The sequence below is a fragment of the Dipodascopsis tothii genome, assembly GCF_038497935.1.
Source record: "Dipodascopsis tothii strain CBS 759.85 unplaced genomic scaffold V1510scaffold_24, whole genome shotgun sequence".
Classification (NCBI taxonomy): domain Eukaryota; kingdom Fungi; phylum Ascomycota; class Lipomycetes; order Lipomycetales; family Lipomycetaceae; genus Neoaidaea; species Neoaidaea tothii.
Genome location: NW_027118008.1, coordinates 165,761 through 182,128, shown reverse-complemented (window position 1 = coordinate 182,128; position 16,368 = coordinate 165,761). Strand labels below are relative to the sequence as shown.

At 68.8% G+C, this 16,368-nt stretch overlaps 10 protein-coding genes across 10 annotated transcripts; 5 read left to right on the top strand and 5 right to left on the bottom strand.

Moving 5' to 3' along the window:
- Nucleotides 1-38: 38 nt before the first annotated feature.
- V1510DRAFT_404184 (uncharacterized protein) lies at nt 39-477 on the bottom strand (the record flags this gene model as incomplete). The annotated part of the gene is made up of 3 exons (XM_066932215.1): nt 39-42; nt 162-382; nt 430-477. 3 exons carry the CDS (start codon nt 475-477, stop codon nt 39-41), a joined length of 273 nt encoding a protein of 90 aa, XP_066787847.1.
- Nucleotides 478-2,670: 2,193 nt separating this feature from the next.
- On the top strand, nt 2,671-3,115 carry V1510DRAFT_404183 (uncharacterized protein; the record flags this gene model as incomplete). Its single annotated transcript, XM_066932214.1, has 2 exons — nt 2,671-2,781; nt 2,816-3,115. 2 exons carry the CDS (start codon nt 2,671-2,673, stop codon nt 3,113-3,115), a joined length of 411 nt encoding a protein of 136 aa, XP_066787846.1.
- A 343-nt stretch (nt 3,116-3,458) lies between these two features.
- On the top strand, nt 3,459-5,016 carry V1510DRAFT_420088 (initiation factor 2 subunit family-domain-containing protein). The gene has a single exon (XM_066934406.1). It carries the CDS (start codon nt 3,530-3,532, stop codon nt 4,946-4,948), a length of 1,419 nt encoding a protein of 472 aa, XP_066787845.1. The 5' UTR covers nt 3,459-3,529; the 3' UTR covers nt 4,949-5,016.
- Nucleotides 5,017-5,108: 92 nt separating this feature from the next.
- Nucleotides 5,109-5,517, bottom strand: V1510DRAFT_367762 (mitochondrial 37S ribosomal protein bS6m; the record flags this gene model as incomplete). Its single annotated transcript, XM_066931317.1, has 2 exons — nt 5,109-5,349; nt 5,462-5,517. The coding sequence occupies 2 exons, from the start codon at nt 5,515-5,517 to the stop codon at nt 5,109-5,111; spliced, it is 297 nt and encodes a 98-aa protein (XP_066787844.1).
- Nucleotides 5,490-6,634, top strand: V1510DRAFT_420086 (glycine cleavage H-protein-domain-containing protein). Its single transcript, XM_066934405.1, has 2 exons — nt 5,490-5,973; nt 6,034-6,634. The coding sequence occupies exons 1-2, from the start codon at nt 5,766-5,768 to the stop codon at nt 6,426-6,428; spliced, it is 603 nt and encodes a 200-aa protein (XP_066787843.1). The 5' UTR covers nt 5,490-5,765; the 3' UTR covers nt 6,429-6,634.
- V1510DRAFT_420084 (P-loop containing nucleoside triphosphate hydrolase protein) lies at nt 6,517-8,896 on the bottom strand. The gene has a single exon (XM_066934404.1). It carries the CDS (start codon nt 8,859-8,861, stop codon nt 6,639-6,641), a length of 2,223 nt encoding a protein of 740 aa, XP_066787842.1. The 5' UTR covers nt 8,862-8,896; the 3' UTR covers nt 6,517-6,638.
- A 545-nt stretch (nt 8,897-9,441) lies between these two features.
- Nucleotides 9,442-10,295, top strand: V1510DRAFT_426764 (vacuolar assembly/sorting protein; the record flags this gene model as incomplete). The annotated part of the gene is made up of 7 exons (XM_066935170.1): nt 9,442-9,501; nt 9,532-9,692; nt 9,723-9,783; nt 9,815-9,865; nt 9,897-10,038; nt 10,071-10,132; nt 10,164-10,295. 7 exons carry the CDS (start codon nt 9,442-9,444, stop codon nt 10,293-10,295), a joined length of 669 nt encoding a protein of 222 aa, XP_066787841.1.
- A 256-nt stretch (nt 10,296-10,551) lies between these two features.
- Nucleotides 10,552-11,565, top strand: V1510DRAFT_420079 (uncharacterized protein; the record flags this gene model as incomplete). Its single annotated transcript, XM_066934403.1, has 5 exons — nt 10,552-10,675; nt 10,781-10,932; nt 10,963-11,048; nt 11,078-11,258; nt 11,293-11,565. Coding segments are annotated over exons 1-5 (602 nt in total), but the record flags the coding sequence as incomplete, so codon positions are not given.
- V1510DRAFT_420077 (uncharacterized protein) lies at nt 11,376-12,824 on the bottom strand. The gene has a single exon (XM_066934402.1). The coding sequence runs from the start codon at nt 12,623-12,625 to the stop codon at nt 11,429-11,431; it is 1,197 nt and encodes a 398-aa protein (XP_066787839.1). The 5' UTR covers nt 12,626-12,824; the 3' UTR covers nt 11,376-11,428.
- A 1,225-nt stretch (nt 12,825-14,049) lies between these two features.
- Nucleotides 14,050-15,777, bottom strand: V1510DRAFT_420073 (kinase-like domain-containing protein). Its single transcript, XM_066934401.1, has 2 exons — nt 15,517-15,777; nt 14,050-15,342 (listed from the first exon to the last, which is right to left on the bottom strand). The coding sequence occupies exons 1-2, from the start codon at nt 15,534-15,536 to the stop codon at nt 14,145-14,147; spliced, it is 1,218 nt and encodes a 405-aa protein (XP_066787838.1). The 5' UTR covers nt 15,537-15,777; the 3' UTR covers nt 14,050-14,144.
- Between the last annotated feature and the right edge of the window lie 591 nt (nt 15,778-16,368).

The window sequence follows — 16,368 nt, the reverse complement described above, 5'->3', positions numbered from 1 at the left end:
GGGGGTATCCACCGCTGTGGTCGGGATAATCGTAATAATTATCTTCGTAGTCGTAAGTCCGACCAGGTCTCTGGCCGTAGAAGCCGGAGTAGGGCCGAGGAGCGGCCTTCTGGGCCACCTGTGGCGGGTGTGACTGGCGCCACTGGCGCGGGCCGCCGTACGCCTCCGGCTCCGCCCGCGGACGCCCTCCGTAGTAGTCGTAGTCATCACGCGGCGGCGGTCCACGCTCGTAGCCGTAGTCGCTGTAGCCGTAGCCGTAGCCGTCGTAACGCTCATAAGGCCGGCCGTACTCGTCGTAGTCTTCGAAACGGCCATTGGGCTGGCCATACTGGTCGTAGCCGTACTCGTCATAACCGTACTCGTCGTAGCCATAGTTGTCGTACTGACGAGGAGGTTGAGCATAGCCCCCGCGACCGCGGCGCGGCGCACCGCGCATCGGCGGTCGGCCGCCCCGCACAGCAGGGCCGTCAGCGGCATTGTTGTGAGCTGGAGGGACAGGGGTCATGGCATCAGGGCCGGCATTGACTGTGGGAGCGGCGTAGCCGGGGGGCGCCGGCGCATTGGGTTGAACGCCACGGTAGGCCATTCCGCCGCGGGGGCCTCCCCGAGAGGCACCGCGGCCGGGGTAGCCGCCGCGTCCGCGGAGGGCCGGAGCCGGGCCACGCGGGGGCGGCGCGTTGTAGCCGTAGGCCTCATAGTCAGGGCCAGATCGCGGCGCCGGACCCGGGCCGCCCGGAGCACGTCCGGGTCCATTGGGCCGGGGACCGCCCATTCCAGGCATCGGACCACGGGCAGGACGTGGTGCACCATTCGGAGGCCCGGGCGCCATACGCGGGGCCATCTGGGGCACGTCCTGGCCTGGCGCCTGTGCGAGTCCGGGACCGGGCCGTGCTGCACCCGGAGCGGCCTCTGCGACGGGCTTGCGGCCTTGTTGCTGTGGTCTGTATTTCTGCGGCAGGCGGCCTGCCGGCAGTCCGTCTTCCTGGTATTCCATCGCCAGGTGGACTGTCTGTTGCGGACAATCGGGGCTTTTGATCGTGCTCGAACAAAGGCGTTCGGGAGATTAGCTGCGCGTGCCACACACAAAGAATATGTGCCTGAAACGCGGACCAGGTGCCTGGCTTGCCTTTAAAACCTGGCCGGTGTGGAGTTGTTCAGGCGTCTGGCAGCCGTACCGAAATTCAGAGGCCTTATGCCAGTGCTGTTCGTTCGCCGTCTGCTACTGCCGTTGTGAGCTGCCCGACTTACGTGGCCACCCAACTTTAAGTCTATTCTATTCTTAGCTTGGTCCGCGCGGCGTTTGAAGATTTGCCCTTACCTTGACTGAGCTGAGAGCGTAAGGTGCACGAACGAGCTGGCGAGAACGGTGCAAGGCAAGTAGGCAAGGAAATCTGGGAGGGTCGAATGGCCAGAAGGAGGCCTGCGATGGGGAGGACTATAGTATACTCCTCAAGTGTCGTCGTCGCCAGGCCTGATTGTTTGGACATAGCCCGATGTGGCTTAATGTCCCGCCTGACAGCGATACTGCAGATTCCGCGCAACGCTCTGGCCGGCTGCAGGCCCGATGACCTGCTAGTGCAAGCCAGGGCGCAATCTAAGATTGCGACGCAGACCTGGCTGTGACCGCGGTGACCGTAGATGCGACGGAAGTGACCGGAAGAGCTGTGGATAGCAGAAGGGTGCTAGGAGGACGGTGCTGCGGGACGGGCTGCTGCGCCGCAGCCGGTGCGGCGCCATGCGTGTGTTCGCATAATAGCACAGGCTGCATGCGACTGCGCGGCTTCTGGCGGTACAGACCGTGCCGATTGTTCCCGGAGAGGACGCTCGTAGCGAGCAGCAGGCGTAGCCCCTGCTGCTGTTCATGTTCGCGACCGACAAAAAGGCCACGGCGTCGGTTAGGTGGTCAGAAAATGCCGGAGGTGACTACGTAGAGCGGCGAGAGCACAGGAGATATCAGATGGAGCCTTGACTGCCAGTAGCCTTGAGGTGCCCGGGTGGAATACGAGGCAGGGCGGCTTGTCGGAGGCCAAGGCTGCCAGAGCAGTGGTACGCTACTGCGGAACTCGTACGTTCCAGCGTACTGGGCCTCATGACAGTGCTACAGTTCCTAGAGCCAGCGTTCCACCGCGTTGGACAAGGACGCCGGGACGCGACCGTCGGCGTGTGGCCCTGTGCGGCCGTCGGTAGCAAATTAGCCGTTTCACAGCGCTTGATAGACCGTGCAGCTGGGTCGTGGTCCCGACGCCAGCTTTGATACGACAAGTAGCGTTGCCACCGCCGCCTGCACCGCGTCCGCCGGATCTGCTGCCCCACAGCGGCGCGAGCTGGCAGGCCAGCTCCTAGGCGCCCGGCAGCGTGCAGCCGGCCGATGCCGTGTGAAGCGATTGTGGGCACTGCTGCGGGCGGTGCTGCGCGTGGCGCCGCGGGTGATGCTGCGGCGGCGCCATGCGGCGTGACGCGGGAGCGCATGGCGCAGGGTCGCGAGCCGCACGTCGTGCGGCGCGTTGCCGCGGTAACGCGCGACGCCGCACTAGCCGGTGGGACATTCAGCCGCACATTGTGCGGCGCGACGAAAATTTTGTCTGTCGGTCACCGCCTTGCACACTTCTGTACCCCGGCCACCGCTGCACCTGCACCCAGAAGCCCAACGATTCTGCGACTGCACACACTATGACGGTCTTCACTAGCTGGCTGCGCACTACCGCTTACGGCGCTGGTATCGTCGGATTCGGCGTGTGGTGCTGGATCTACACGACGCCCTCGGACGAGGAGTTGCTGAACGTATGTGTCGCTCCGGGATCCGCTAACGAGACAGAGCTTGTCGCCAGAAATCCGGGCGAAGTACGATGAGTCGCTCAAGACCAAGTCTGAGCGTCAGCGCGCGTTCGCGAACCTCATCAAGGCGAACGTCGAGAGCGGCCTGCCGGCGTGGCAACTTGTGCCGTCCGAAGACAACATCAAGCGCCTGAAGGAGCTCAACGACAATGATCCGTTGCAGTCAGCTAAGGAGTCGGCCATGCGCTCGGCTGCGGAGACGTTCCGCCAGCAGGAGCTGGCCGAGCAGCGCGCCGGCACGAAGGCACCTTCAGGCAAGAGCTGGTATCGCTTCTGGTAGAGCCTGGCTATTCTGTGACAGATCGTCGCGCGCATTTACTCTCTACAGCAGCGGCCCTGCTCTTGCAGAGCCTAAGCCTGTCTGATTCGGTTTGCCGGACCCTTTCTGGCAGCTCTCTTTGTACATACTGGCCGGTCATTTGTAATTACTCAATCCATGGACTACACAATAGCTAGCATTGACAGCGCGGGTTTCTGAGCTGCCCGCACGCCCTGTACGTCTTTGAGGGCTTTGAAAGCCCGGCGGCGGCTACGGCGGCCGCGTTGGGCCGGCGCTGGTGCTGCTTACTCCGCCCGCGGTAACTGGCCAGCGAGAGCGAAGCAGGTTTAGGGCACACACGACGGTTTTTCAGATCAAAAAAAAAGGAGCGAAGCATAACCACACGCGGTAAAGAGAGTACCAACAGCACAAAGCATGCCGGAATCTGGTCAGCAGGGCGGTGCACCCGCGGCCGCCGCGGCCGGCAAGAAGGCCAAAGGCGAAAACGCGCCTAAAAAGGATGACACCGAGACGAAGGAGGCAAAGGACCTTCGCGCGCAGCGCAAGGCCGAGAAGGCGGCCCGTCGGGCCAACAAGGTGGCCGAGACCGGCAAGCTGACAGCGCATCTGGCAGCGGTGGCGGCAGCCGAGGCGGCGCCGGCGGCGCCGGCGGTGCCAGCGTCGCCGTCAGGCTCGGCCGGCTCGGCCAAGAGCCCGGGCGCGGGCAAAGCGACGAAGCGGACGGCGGCTGCGGCCGCGTCGACAGCGACGCCGACGACGCCGGACGCCATGTCGGCGGCGCTGGACAAGCGTGTGGGCCTGTTCCGGCACCTGGAGGTGACGGCGGGCCGTTCGGGCACGTCGGATGCGTCCAAGGACGTGCACCCGGCGATCCTGGCGCTGACGCTGCAATTTGCGTCGTACACAGTCATGGGATCGAGCGCGCGGTGTCGAGCGCTGCTGGGTGCGTTCCAGACGGTGATCCGCGACTACCGCACGCCCGAGGGCAGCACTCTGTCGCGGAACCTGACGCTGCACCTGAGCCACCAGATCGACTTTCTCAAGACAGCGCGGCCGTTGAGCACAAGCATTGGCAACGCGATCCGCTGGCTCAAGCAGGAGATCACAGCGGTGGGCATCGATATCTCGGACGAGGAGGCGCGCGAGTCGCTGATCAGCAAGATCGACATGTTCATCCGGGACCGGATCACGGTGGCCGGTCGGGTGATTGTGCAGAACGCAGCGACTCACATCAACGACGGCGACGTGATCCTGACGTTTGCGCGATCGGTGGTGGTCGAGCAGGCGCTGCTCGAGGCGTGGTTCCAGAAGAGGAAGTTCTCGGTGGTAGTGGCGGACTCGCGGCCGTTCTTCGAGGGCAAGCAGCTGGTCAAGACGCTGGCCGAGGCCGGCATTCCGTGCGAGTACGTGCTCGTGTCGGCGCTGTCGTACGTGCTCAACGACGTGACGACCGTGTTCCTGGGCGCGCACGCGATCCTTTCCAACGGCCGGCTGTACTCGCGCGTGGGCACGGCCATGGTCGCCATGAGCGCCAAGCGCCTCAACATCCCTGTCATTGTGTGCTGCGAGTCGATCAAGTTCACCGACCGCGTCCAGCTCGACTCGGTCACGTACAACGAGCTGGGCTCGCCGGACGCGCTCGTCGACATCTCGATCGACTCGACGCCGAAGCTGGGCCCGCTCAAGGACTGGAAGGAGCTGCCGAACCTCAAGCTGCTGAACGTGCTCTACGACCTGACGCCGCCGGACTACATCAAGAAGATCGTGACCGAGATGGGCTCGCTGCCGCCGTCGGCCGTGCCGGTCATCATCCGCGAGTACAAGTCTGCGTAGGCCAGCTGGCTGCAATGTAATATAGACCTTTTTGCACAAAATTGAGTGATGGAATGACTATTACGCTATGTACATGGGCCGGGCCTGCTCACGGCCGGGCCTCGGGGTGGTAGTTGGCAATCTGCTTGAGGCTGGGGTCAGCACTGCCGCACGCACGCACTTACTTGCCGCCGACCTTGAAGATCGTGGCGCGGACCATCCGCGGGTCCACCTTGAGGGTCTTGTGGACGTCCATCTGGAGGCCGGGGCCGCCGTCGAAGACGATCGAGAAGTGGTGGCCGATGGCGTGGTTCTGCTGGTTTTTGGAAATGAGCTTGGGCAGGTACGCCCGGCCCATCCACTCGACGTCGCGGATGACGCCGCCACGGCTGAGAATCTGGTTGCCGACGACCCGAACGATGCTGGTGGTCAGCGCTGGAGAAGCGGGCGGCGGGCGGCGGGCGGCGCAGCACGGCCGCGGGCGGCGGGCCGCGCAGCGCACGGCCGGGGCGCAGTAATTGCACGTGTACTTACTCTCTGACCTCGTTCATGGTCGACGCACGCGAGATGCCGATGATTTCGTACAGCATGGTTGCTCTGCTGGGGAGCGGAGCGGCGGACAATTTTTCTCGACGGTGGGGGCCGGGTAACACCATCGGGGTGACCGCCGCGCCAGGTGGCCACGCGGTCACCCTGTGCCTGTGATTCACCGTGACCGGCGTGACTCGGCGTAGGCCGCCCGCACAGACTCCCCAGGCCGTGGCCGCGCGACGGACCAAAATTTTCAGCAACCCCGAGTTTCCGAACGGCGCGAATTGACTTTGCTACACCACCCATCATGTCCGGCAAGCGTGTTTCTCTGCAGGTGGCGGCGGCGGCCAGATCGGCCGTGCGCGCGCGCGCGGCGGTGGGCCTGTCGCGGCTGGCGCTGACGGCGCGGGCCGGATCGGCGCCGGTGCGGATGGTCGCGCGGCCGCTGGCGCAGCGGTGGTACTCGGCGCCGGCGGAGGGCTCGCCCGAGTGGCGGGCGCAGGCGTATCCGGAGGGTAGGGCGGACACACGGGCGGTGCGGCTCGTGCGGCTCGTGCGGCTCAGCTGACGCGCAGAACTCCTCTACACCAAGGACCACGAGTACGTGCGGATCGAGGGCGGCGTGGCCACGCTCGGCCTGTCGGCGTACGCGGTCGGCCGGCTGGCCGACCTGGTCTACGTCGAGATCCCCGACATCGGCACCCAGGTCGAGGCCGGCGAGGCCGTGTCGGTGGTCGAGTCGGTCAAGTCCGCGTCCGAGGTGTACTCGCCCGTGTCGGGCACCGTCACCGAGGTCAACGAGGCCGTCGCCGACAAGCCGGCGCTGATCAACACGTCGCCGTACGGCGACGGCTGGATCTGCCGGATCGAGCTGGCGGACGCGGCGCAGGTGTCGGCGCTGGCCGAGGCCAAGGAGCTGCTGAGCTCGGCCGAATACGACGCGTTCATCCGCGAGCACGACGGCCACTAGGCGATGGAGGGCTTATTAAGTAGAGAGTAGCTACATGCCGCGTGCGCGCAGACACTAATAATAAAATGAAGGATTATCCCGTACTGATCAATGATATGCGCCGTCCCGATTTTGTGTGCTTCGCCGCGCCGGGGCGCGGCGCCGAGCGGCCGGCCCGACGGCCGCCGGCGGCCGTCGCCGTCCCGGCGGCTGTCCAAAAAGAGCCCAGGCCTAGTCGGCCTGGGCGTTGAAGTCGTCCAGGTTCATGCGCGCGATGACACTGCGGTTGCCGCGGGCCTCCTTCTTGAGGCCGGCAAAGTACTTGGACGCGGTCTCGGCCTGCTCCATCTGGCTCGTGCGCTCGGTCTTCTGGGTGGCGACCTCGTCGAGGACCTTCTGGAAGCCGACGCGGATGTCCTCCATGGGGAACCGCAGGACCTTGCGGCACTCCTTGGAGATGCGGTCCGAGTTGGTGTGGACGTAGTCGACGGCCTCGAGCTCGTCCTTGAGCTTGCGGGCGAGCTTGCGGGGGACGACGTTGGGCACGTCCGAGATCAGGTAGACGACGCCGCAGATGCCGGCGACCGTGAGCGCGGGCACAACGAGGCGGTGCAGGTTGCGGATGCCGAAGATGGACGCGACCTTGACGAAGCCGTTGAGCAGCGTCGTCGGGAAGCCCAGGACCTGGCCGCCGGCGACCGTGGCCAGCGTCAGCGAGAGGCTCATGCCGGCGGCCTTCTCGTTGCGGTCAAAGTCGACGTAGTCGGTGATCTCGACCGCGGTCGAGATGGACGCGCGGGCCAGCAGGTCGCGCTTGCGCGTGAACATCAGGTTCTGGTTGAAGAACTTCTCGACGTAGTGGTCCGAGCCGCGGAGGTGCCGCAGGCCGATGGCCTTGAGCATGTCGAAGCCGGCGGCGGTCTGCTGGCGCGCGTACTCCTCGCACTCGAGCACGGACGACTGGATGCGCTGCAGCATGGCGTCGCGCGTGTCGCGCGCGTAGTTGTAGACGGCAAAGATGCCGGGGTACTCGACGTACTTCTGGTGGCCGATCTCGAGGATGGTGCTCTGCAGGTGGCCGCGGACGTGCTCGAAGACGTGCGAGACGATGTCGTCGACGCCGGTGTTGATCTCGTCGCCGACGCGGACGCTGTCCTGGAGCGTGCGCTCGTACGTGGGCACGATCTCCTCGAGCTGGTCGTGCAGCCGCTGGACCTCGCTGGTCGTGATGTCCTCGTTGTAGGCCGCGATGGCCTCGAGGTCCGACAGGACGTTGACGAGGTACGTCTTGGCCGGCGCCAGCTTGGACATGGCGCGCTTCTCGAGCACGAAGTTGCGCAGCGCGGTCTCGAGCCGGTCGAAGTCGACCTGGTCGCGGTTGACGGTCTGCATCTGGTCGAAGGGCGAAGGCTCGTCGTCGGCCTTGCCCTTGCCGGGCTTGCCGGGCTTGTCGGCCGGCTTGCCGGCGTCGCCGGCGTCGCCGTCGCCGTCGTCGTCGCCGTCGCTGTCGTCGCCGTCCGGCGCGCGCTCGACCTTGTTGGCCGCCACAAAGTGCACCAGCTCGTTGGCGTGCTCGAACGTCTTGGGCGACAGGCTCGAGACCTGGTCCAGGATCAGCCGGGCACACCGCTTCTTGTCCTTGATGTTGTCGAACCGGTTGACCACGATGAAGATGAACGTCTTCTCGTGGGCCGCGTTCCAGATGAACTCCTTCGCCGAGAGCGTGAAGTGGTTCTCGGCCGAGACCACGAAGACCACGACGTCGATCTCCTCCTGGCGCGCGAACACGGCCGTGGTCTGCATCGAGTCCATGTTCAGGCCGGGCGCGTCGATCAGCGCGATGTCCACGACGCCGTTGCGCAGCAGGCTCTGCTCCGGCGGCCGCTTGTCGTCCACGTACACCTTGAGGATCACGTAGATCTCGGGCTCGAGCGCCAGCCGCTCGAGCTCCGACAGCGCGTACACGTCGTACGTGGACTCGTCGCGGCGGTCGTACTTGGCGCCGTGCGGCACCGCGTGGACCTCCTCGACGCCCGAGTTGATCTGGGCGTCCAGCACCTCGCAGAACACGTTCGTGCACGGCTGCTGGTCCTCGGGCAGGACGTTGCGCCGCAGCAGCGCATTGCACAGCGACGACTTGCCGGCGTTGAGGTCGCCGGTCACGAGCACCTTGGACGACGTGTCCTCGATGCGCTCGCGCAGCGAGACCAGGTGCTTGAGGATCTGGGCGATCTTGCCGTCGAGCAGCGACGCGACCGCGCTCTTCTCGAGCGAGCTGACGAGCTCGACCGGCGAGACCGCGCCGAGCTTGAGGTCGAGCTTGAGCACGTTGAACTGGTGCGAGATCTGCGACGACATCAGGCGGGGCACGCCGTCGGCCGGCGCCGGCGACGCCGCGCCCGGCAGCGAGCGCGACGCGTCGGCCGGCGGCGTGCCCGGCGACGTCGCCGGCATGGTCGCCGTGCGCTGCACGGCCGGCCGCGCCGGCTCGCTGGGATCGTGCGACGCCGACCGCGTCAGCTCCGGCGGAAACGTCGGGTACTGGGCCGGCCACTCGCGGTTGCGCGCCTGCAGCGCCTTCAGGATCGCCATGACCGTCGAGATCGCGCGGCCAAGCGCGATGCGGTTCTCGTTGTAGTGCAGCTGCTGGATCTGGAACTGGAGCATGCGCTGTGTCGGGTCGCCCATGGACGGGCCCCACGCGGCGGCGCCGCCGAAGAGCGTGGACGCGCCGGTGGCGGCTGTGCCGGTGCCGGAGGACGCCGAGCCGGAGTCGCTGCGGCCGTCGTCGTCGGAGCCGGGGCGCCCGGGCCGCCGCGACGGCCCGGGCAGGTCGTTGATGTCAAAGGGCGAGGCCATGTTGAGCGCGGTCGGAGTGCGGTGTGAAAGGAGAAAAGTTGCCGGCGAACACGTGACGCCTGCCGCGCCGGGTAAGCGCCACCGCCGGAAAGAACCCGCGCCGCACGCCGTGCGGCGCGCACGTGACCCTATCGCGCCGCACAAAGACGCCCGGCGCACCCACTCTCCCCCAACCATGAACGTCATCGAGTGGGTGTTTGGCAAGCGCCAGACGCCGCAGGAGCGGCTGCGGAAGGTAGTCCCGGCCCGGGCCCGCTGACAGCAGCACCAGCGCGCGCTCGAGAAGGCGCAGCGCGAGCTCGACCGCGAGCGCCAGAAGCTCGAGCAGCAGGAGAAGAAGCTGATCTCGGACATCAAGAAGTCGGCCAAGGCCAACCAGATGGGCGCCTGCAAGATCCAGGCCAAGGACCTGGTGCGCACGCGCAAGTACGAGGCTGCCCGGACGCGCTGACGCAGGTACATTCAGAAGTTCTACCAGATGCGCACGCAGCTCCAGGCCGTGTCGCTGCGGATCCAGGTGCGTGGCCGCGCGGGGCCGGCTGACGCAGACCGTGCGCAGCAACGAGCAGATGATGCAGAGCATGAAGGGCGCGACGCGGGTACGTGGGCTGCCGGGCGCGCTGACGCCAGCTCCTGGGCTCGATGAACAAGAGCATGAACCTGCCGGCGCTGCAGCGCATTGCGATGGAGTTCGAGCGCGAGAACGACATCATGGACCAGCGCCAGGAGATGATGGACGACGCCATCGACGACGCCATGGAGGACGACGAAGGTGCGTGGGCGCGCGGCGGGGCTGACCGCCAGAGGAGAGCGAGGACGTGGTCAACCAGGTGCTGGACGAGATTGGCATCGACCTGTCGCAATCGGTAAGTGGGCGGGCGGCGGCGCTGACGCCAGCTCGGCGAGACGCCGACGGCGCTGGGCTCGGCGACGGGCGTGAAGGAGGGCCGCGTGGCCCAGGCCATCGGCGGCGAGAACGAGGGCGACGACGACGACCTGCAGGCGCGGCTGAACAGCCTGCGGAGATAGGCGGCGCGCGGCCGGCTGCGGCCGGGCGGCCGGCCGCCGACGGATGCCGGGGCGCCGGGCCGCGGCAGCCGCCGGCCGCCGGCTCTTTGTTTGGTAGCAATATATTGGACGGTCTCGCTAAGCCGCACGCGCCGCACGGCGCGGACCCGCTCCGGACGGGTCCAGCTGGGTCCGGACACGCCCGGACGCGGTCCCCGCACTGGCCACCTGCGCCGGATCGTAGGTGTGGCGCACTTCCCCTCCGCTTTCACACACATGCGATCCGACTCCGCGTCCTGGGCCACGACTTTTCCGATGGGACGATCGCTCGCGCTGCAGCGTGGGTCCGCGTACGGGCTGGTCCGCGCGCTGGGCCGCGAGCTCGAGACGCACCCGCTGAGGTAGGCGGCTATATGGCGGCTATATGGCGCGTGCCGCCGCGTCCGCGTCGCCGCCGCGGCCGCGCCGCCGGCACCGCCCGCGTCCCGCGCCGCGCTGACCGCCAGAACCAAGGCCGCCATCGCCGGCGCGCTCGCGTCGTCCAGCGAAATCATCGCGTACTACGCCGCCGGCAACGGCACCGACCCCGCGCGCATGCGCGCGCGCGCGGCCAAGCTCGGCGTCTACGGCGTCGCCGTCTCCGGCCCGCTCGTGCACTGTGAGCCCCGTCGCGGCCGCGCTGACCCAGACCTTGTCCGGCTCCTCCAGGTGGCCTTCCGCGGGCGCACGTCCGCAGGCGCGCGGGCGCTGCAGAACGTCCTGGCGAACGTGGCGGTACGTAGCCGCCGTCCGCGCTGACGCAGGCCGCGCCGATCGCCAACGCCGTGCTGCTGGCGGCGATGTCGGTCATCTCCGGCGCGCGGCGCGCGGACCAGGTCGCCGCCACAGTCCGGTACGCACTGCCACCGGCCATGCGGCTGACGTGGCTGGCGCTGCCCTTGGTCTTTGGCTTCGCCCAACGGTGCCTCCCCCCCGAGGCGTGGGGTACGTAGTGCGCCGGCCCGGCCGCTGACGCCAGCGCCGTTTCTGCAGGCCGTGGCCTTCGTCGTCGGCACCTACCACAGCGCGCTCTACAAGCAGCAGCGCCAGGCGGCGCGCGGATCCGGCAAAGATAACTAATGTACACTCGCTCGGCTGAGCGTCCAAAATGCCCGTCACTGCTGCGCGTCGAGCGCCAGCAGCAAGCACTTGAGGTTGGGCAGGGTGTGGCGCAGGTCGATGACGAGCAGCGACTGCGAGTTCATGAGCTGCTCGATGTCCTTGTTGAGCAGAAACACGCCGTACTCGAACCGGTAGTAGACCGAGCCCTTGGGCCAGAGCGGGAACGCGCGCGGGCCCTGCAGCACGCTGATCGGGTCGAACACGTACGAGCGCAGGCTGCTGGGGTAGATCGGGTACCGCAGCTTGACGCCGAGGTAGTACGCCATCAGGTAGACCAGGTGGGCCGTGTAGCCCAGCGCCGTGCCCAGCTTGTCCTCGTCGAAGCCCTCGTAGGCCGTGTTGGGCAGCTCGACGCCGCGGATCGAGAACGCCAGCGTCTTGTCGAGGATCGGCTCGATCGGGTACAGCTTCTGGAGGTCGGTGCAGACGCGGCGGCGCTCCTTGGCGAGCTCGAACGCGAGGCTGTCGAGCTCGAGACGGTCGTCCGCGAACTCGTCCTGGGCGCGCGCGTGCTCGGCGCGGCCGGCGTTGAGCGCGGCGCGGCCGGCGAGGAGCTGCTCGCGGCGGCGGCGGATCTGCAGGCGCGCGTCGTCGCGCACCTGCTCGGCCTCCTTGAGCCGGCGGCCCTCGACCGCGAGCGCGTTGCGCTTGTACGCGAGCGCGACCTCCTGCTGGCGCTCGCCGAGGACCAGCTGGAGCACGCGCCGGTTGCGCTTGAGCACCTCGTCCATGTCGGCCTGCACGGCCAGCCGCGTGCGCTCGGCGTCGCCGATGCACTCGTCGAGCGTGTTGAGCCGCATGATGGCCTCGTACGACGAGCTCTTCTCGAGCGGGCCGCCGGCGGCGTCCTCGGCCAGCGACGCCGACGACCGCAGCCGGTTGAGGGCCGACGCCGACGGCGTGCGCGAGAAGCCGTTGTCGAAGATGTCGGTCTGCAGCGGGAAGTCCGAGAACATCACGTAGACGCCGTCGGTGAGCACAAACAGCACCGTGTTGGAGTCGAGCGTGTACCGGATGTCGTCGACCGACGAGCTGATGTACTTGAGCGTCGGCATCAGCACAAACACGTCGACGAGCAGCGCCCACCCGTCGCCGGACCGCGTCCAGAACTTGACCGTGACCGACGTCATCCGCCGGATGAACGCCGACAGCGACGTGGCCAGGTCGAAGTTCTGGAACGTCGGGTTCATGGCGTTCTTGATGATCTCGCTCACGTACACGGGCTCCTCGATGCCCGGGCAGTGCAGCGAGAAGAAGACGTCGGCGAGCCGGTGGCTGGCGAGCTCCTCGAGCTTGCGCTGCCGCTGGATCGGGCTCTCCTGGCTGAGCAGCGAGTTGACGCGGGCCGTGCGCCGCCGCGGCCGCCACGTCGCCACCGGCGTGATCTCGTCCGGCCGCGGCTCGGCCGCGGCGTCCTCCGGGATCGGCTCGGCCTCGGACGAGGCCGTGGCCGACCGCCGCGGCGCGGGCCGCTCGGGCTCGCTCGCCCGGGCCGGCGCGCGGGCGGCCGCGCCGGCCGGCGCGGACGCCGTCGGCGTCTCTGGCCGCCGCGCGCGGTGCTTGCGGCCCTTGCGCGGCGCCGACGCCGTCGTGGAGACGCTCGTTGTCGACTCGGCCGCGGACGAGTCCGACTCGTCGCCGCTGCCAGCGGCCGAGCCATTGCGCTCGCCGCCCGCCGCGCGTGACCGCGGCCGCCGCGGGCACGCCAGCGCCGGCGGCGGCGCCGGGCTGGGCGCCAGCGGCGGCGCCAGCGTCAGGTTGCGCAGGCCGATGCCGATAAGATGGCGCACGCGGCGCTGCTGTCAGCGCGCTCCCCACAGCACTTACCCGCGACGGCGCCAGCAGCGGCTTGGCCCGCTGGCGTGTGATGGGCGGCACCAGGTGCAGCCGGGTGTTGAACTCCGAGTCCTCGGACTCGGTCGAGTCCGAGTAGATTGATCGGGGCATTTCGCCGATCCTGGACGGCTCGCGGCCGCCACAGACGCAGTCACCGCCTGGGCCTCGCCCGGGCTGCGCTCCTCAGCCGGATGGCGCGGTGGGCGCGCCGGAAGACGGCTGGTGGCCGCGGCACGCCGTGCGGACGGGCGAATCCGACCCGGCCGTGCGAGTGTCCCGGACGCTGTGGGCGCCTGGGCGTCTGGCGAGAAGCCGCTGCGTCGACCTGCACACGGAGTGGCCTGCTCTAGGCCTGGACCGCAGCTGGGGGGTCCTGCTGGCCTGGTGCGTGGATGGAGACGTCCGAAGGGACGATGTGGTGGTGGAGTCGCTTGTTTTGGCCGGTGCACTTATCTTTGGGAATTGCGTTAAGCGATCGCGCGGAGGCGCTTGGGGAGGCGCTTGCGGAGGCGCTTGGGCGCACTTGGCGGGCCCAGGGCCAGACGAGCACGGCACGGCCGGCGGGCCGGCGGGCGCGGCTGCGCTCCGCGGTGGTCGCGCGAGCGGGTCGGCGGTCCGCCGCACGCGGTGCGGCTCGCCAGGCACGCTGCGGTGCGGCAGCACGTGACGCGCGCCGCACCGCCGGCCGCCGCACGCCGCGCGGCTCGCCGTCACGCGTCACCCACCCCGCACGGCAACTGGGACCACAGCTGCGCGCACAGATCGTGTCACGCACATGTCGCAGCCAGGCCGTGTATTGGTTACCGGACCACCGGTTCGCTAAATGACGTATTGTACAGCAGCAGCCCGCGGCCGCGTCCAAATCCAAAATCGCTAGTCCAGCACGTCCGTCCGGAAGTCGTCAAACAGCGGGTGATCGAGCACCGCGCAGATGTCCCAGCGCGCGTCCGGGTCCAGGTCCAGGCAGTGCTCGAGCAGGTCGACCAGCGGTCCCGCGTCGGCCACGCGCTCGTGCAGCGGCGCCGGATCCCAGGCGCCCTTGGCGATCATGTGCTGCAGGTTGGGCAGGAAGGCGTGGCGGAACGGCAGGTCCTCGGCCACCACAAAGTAGAGCGTCACGCCGAGCGACCAGATGTCCTGCTTGGCCGAGTACACGTAGTTGCGGTAGCCCACGCCCTGCACGATCTCCGGGGCCAGGTACGGGATCGAGCCGGTGAGCTCGAGCTCGTCCTGGGTGGCCGCGGCCGCGTCGGGCGCGGTCGGCGAGCACCGCTGGACGAAGCGGGACATGCCAAAGTCGCACAGCATCAGGTCGGCGTCGGCGAGGTCGGCGCCGGGCGGCGTCTGCAGCAGGCAGTTCTCGGGCTTGACGTCGCGGTGGACGAGCGCGAGGTCTTCGTGGAGGCACCGCAGCGCGCAGCACAGCTGGTAGACCCAGCGCAGGCGGCGCGGCAGCGGCACGGGGCTGTCGGTGCGGCCGCGCACGACGGCGTCGAACAGCGTGCGCGCGTTCGCGTACGGCGAGAAGCAGTAGGTCGCGTAGTCGGTCTCGTGCACGGCCAGCAGCGGCAGGAGGTGCGGGTGCTGGCAGCTCGAGAGGCCGCGCCAGATCGAGATCTCGCGGTCGAGGTCGGCCAGGATGCTGTCGGCGCCGGCCTGGCCCTTGAGCACGACCTTGACCGCCCGGGTGACCTCGGCGCCGTCCTCGATCGTGTGGGCCTCCTTGACGCGCGAGAAGCCGCCGTAGCCGACGGTCCGGCCCAGGACGTGGTCGTTGACGAGCTGGCCCTCGTCGTCGGGGCGCGGCGGCGTGGCCGACGAGGCCGAGAACAGCTGGAGGAACTGCGAGGCCGGGGACGACGCGTCCGCGGCCGAGTCGCGGCGCGACGCCCGCGACAGGCCGCGCGGCCGCGGGTTGCGCCAGGAGTACTTGCGCGCGGACGAGCCCGAGCGCGCGACGTCGTCGGACGGCAGCGACGCCGACACCGGCGACGACAGCAGCGAGTCGTCCACGTCCGAGCCGGACTGCGCGGGCGGCGTCGACGCCGACGACGAGAAGCCGAAGCCGGCGGGCGAGGCCGACGCCGGGCGCGGCGCCGAAAACAGCCGGGTCGGCCGCAGATTGGTCTCGACGTGCAGCCGGGTCGGCCGCAGCGGCGACTGCGGCCGCGCGCCGGCGGCGGCGGCGATCGGCACCGCCACCGCCGCGCTGCGCGGGCTGTTTTCGCCCGCCGGCGGGATCGCGTTGGGGGGCGGGGTGCCCATCTCGAGGGTGGGCCGGGCGTGCGGCGCCAACGGGCTCAGCCGGCCCTACGCTGCGCCACACAGCGCGCCGGCAATGCTTCGGGCGGTGCGCGGGGAGCTGGGGGGCCAAACGGTCTGCGTGCAGGCCGCCGTTGGGTCGGCGGAGGAAACAAGAGTGAGGAGAAAATTTCGCGCCGGCGGCCGTGCTAAAGTCTCGCAGACGAGAACCAAATCCGCGGCCGCCGCGCACCGCGCCGCCGCGCGACGCCCGGGCCCGCCCGCCGCGCGCGCCCGCCGCGCATGGCCCCCGGCGCCCGGTCCAGACGCTCGCCTGCGCCGCGCCCCCGGGTCCCGGCCCGGCGTTCTCCGGTCACATCCGCCGGCCGGCCCGGCACGCGCCGGCGCCAGCCGGCCGCCGGCGGCGCACGTCGCCTGCCGGCCCGACCGCGCGCCACGCCCGCGGTCCCACGTGTGCCCCGCGCCGGCCTGCGACCCCGGCCTGGTCGCCCACGGTTGGGACTTTGTCGACCCGGCGGCGCATTAAGGTTTAGCGACATGCGCCGTGCTGCATGTCTCAGCTCGCGGGTGTGACATTAGCGTCAAAAGCGCCAGCGCGGCGCGCGGCGGGGTGACGCGCTGGCCCCACGTGACCTGCGCGCTGCTGCCAGGGGTAAACAAGCGCACCGCCGCCGCGCGCGGACCCGCGTACCACTAGCCCGCGTCACTGCGGACCCGGTCACGGATCCGGACCCGGGACCGGACCCTCCTTGCCTCCTTCCCCCCTTTCCTCCTGGCCTCGGTCGGCGCAGTCGCCAGCGCGGCCGTCCCGGCCGCCGCCAGCACGCCCGTGCGA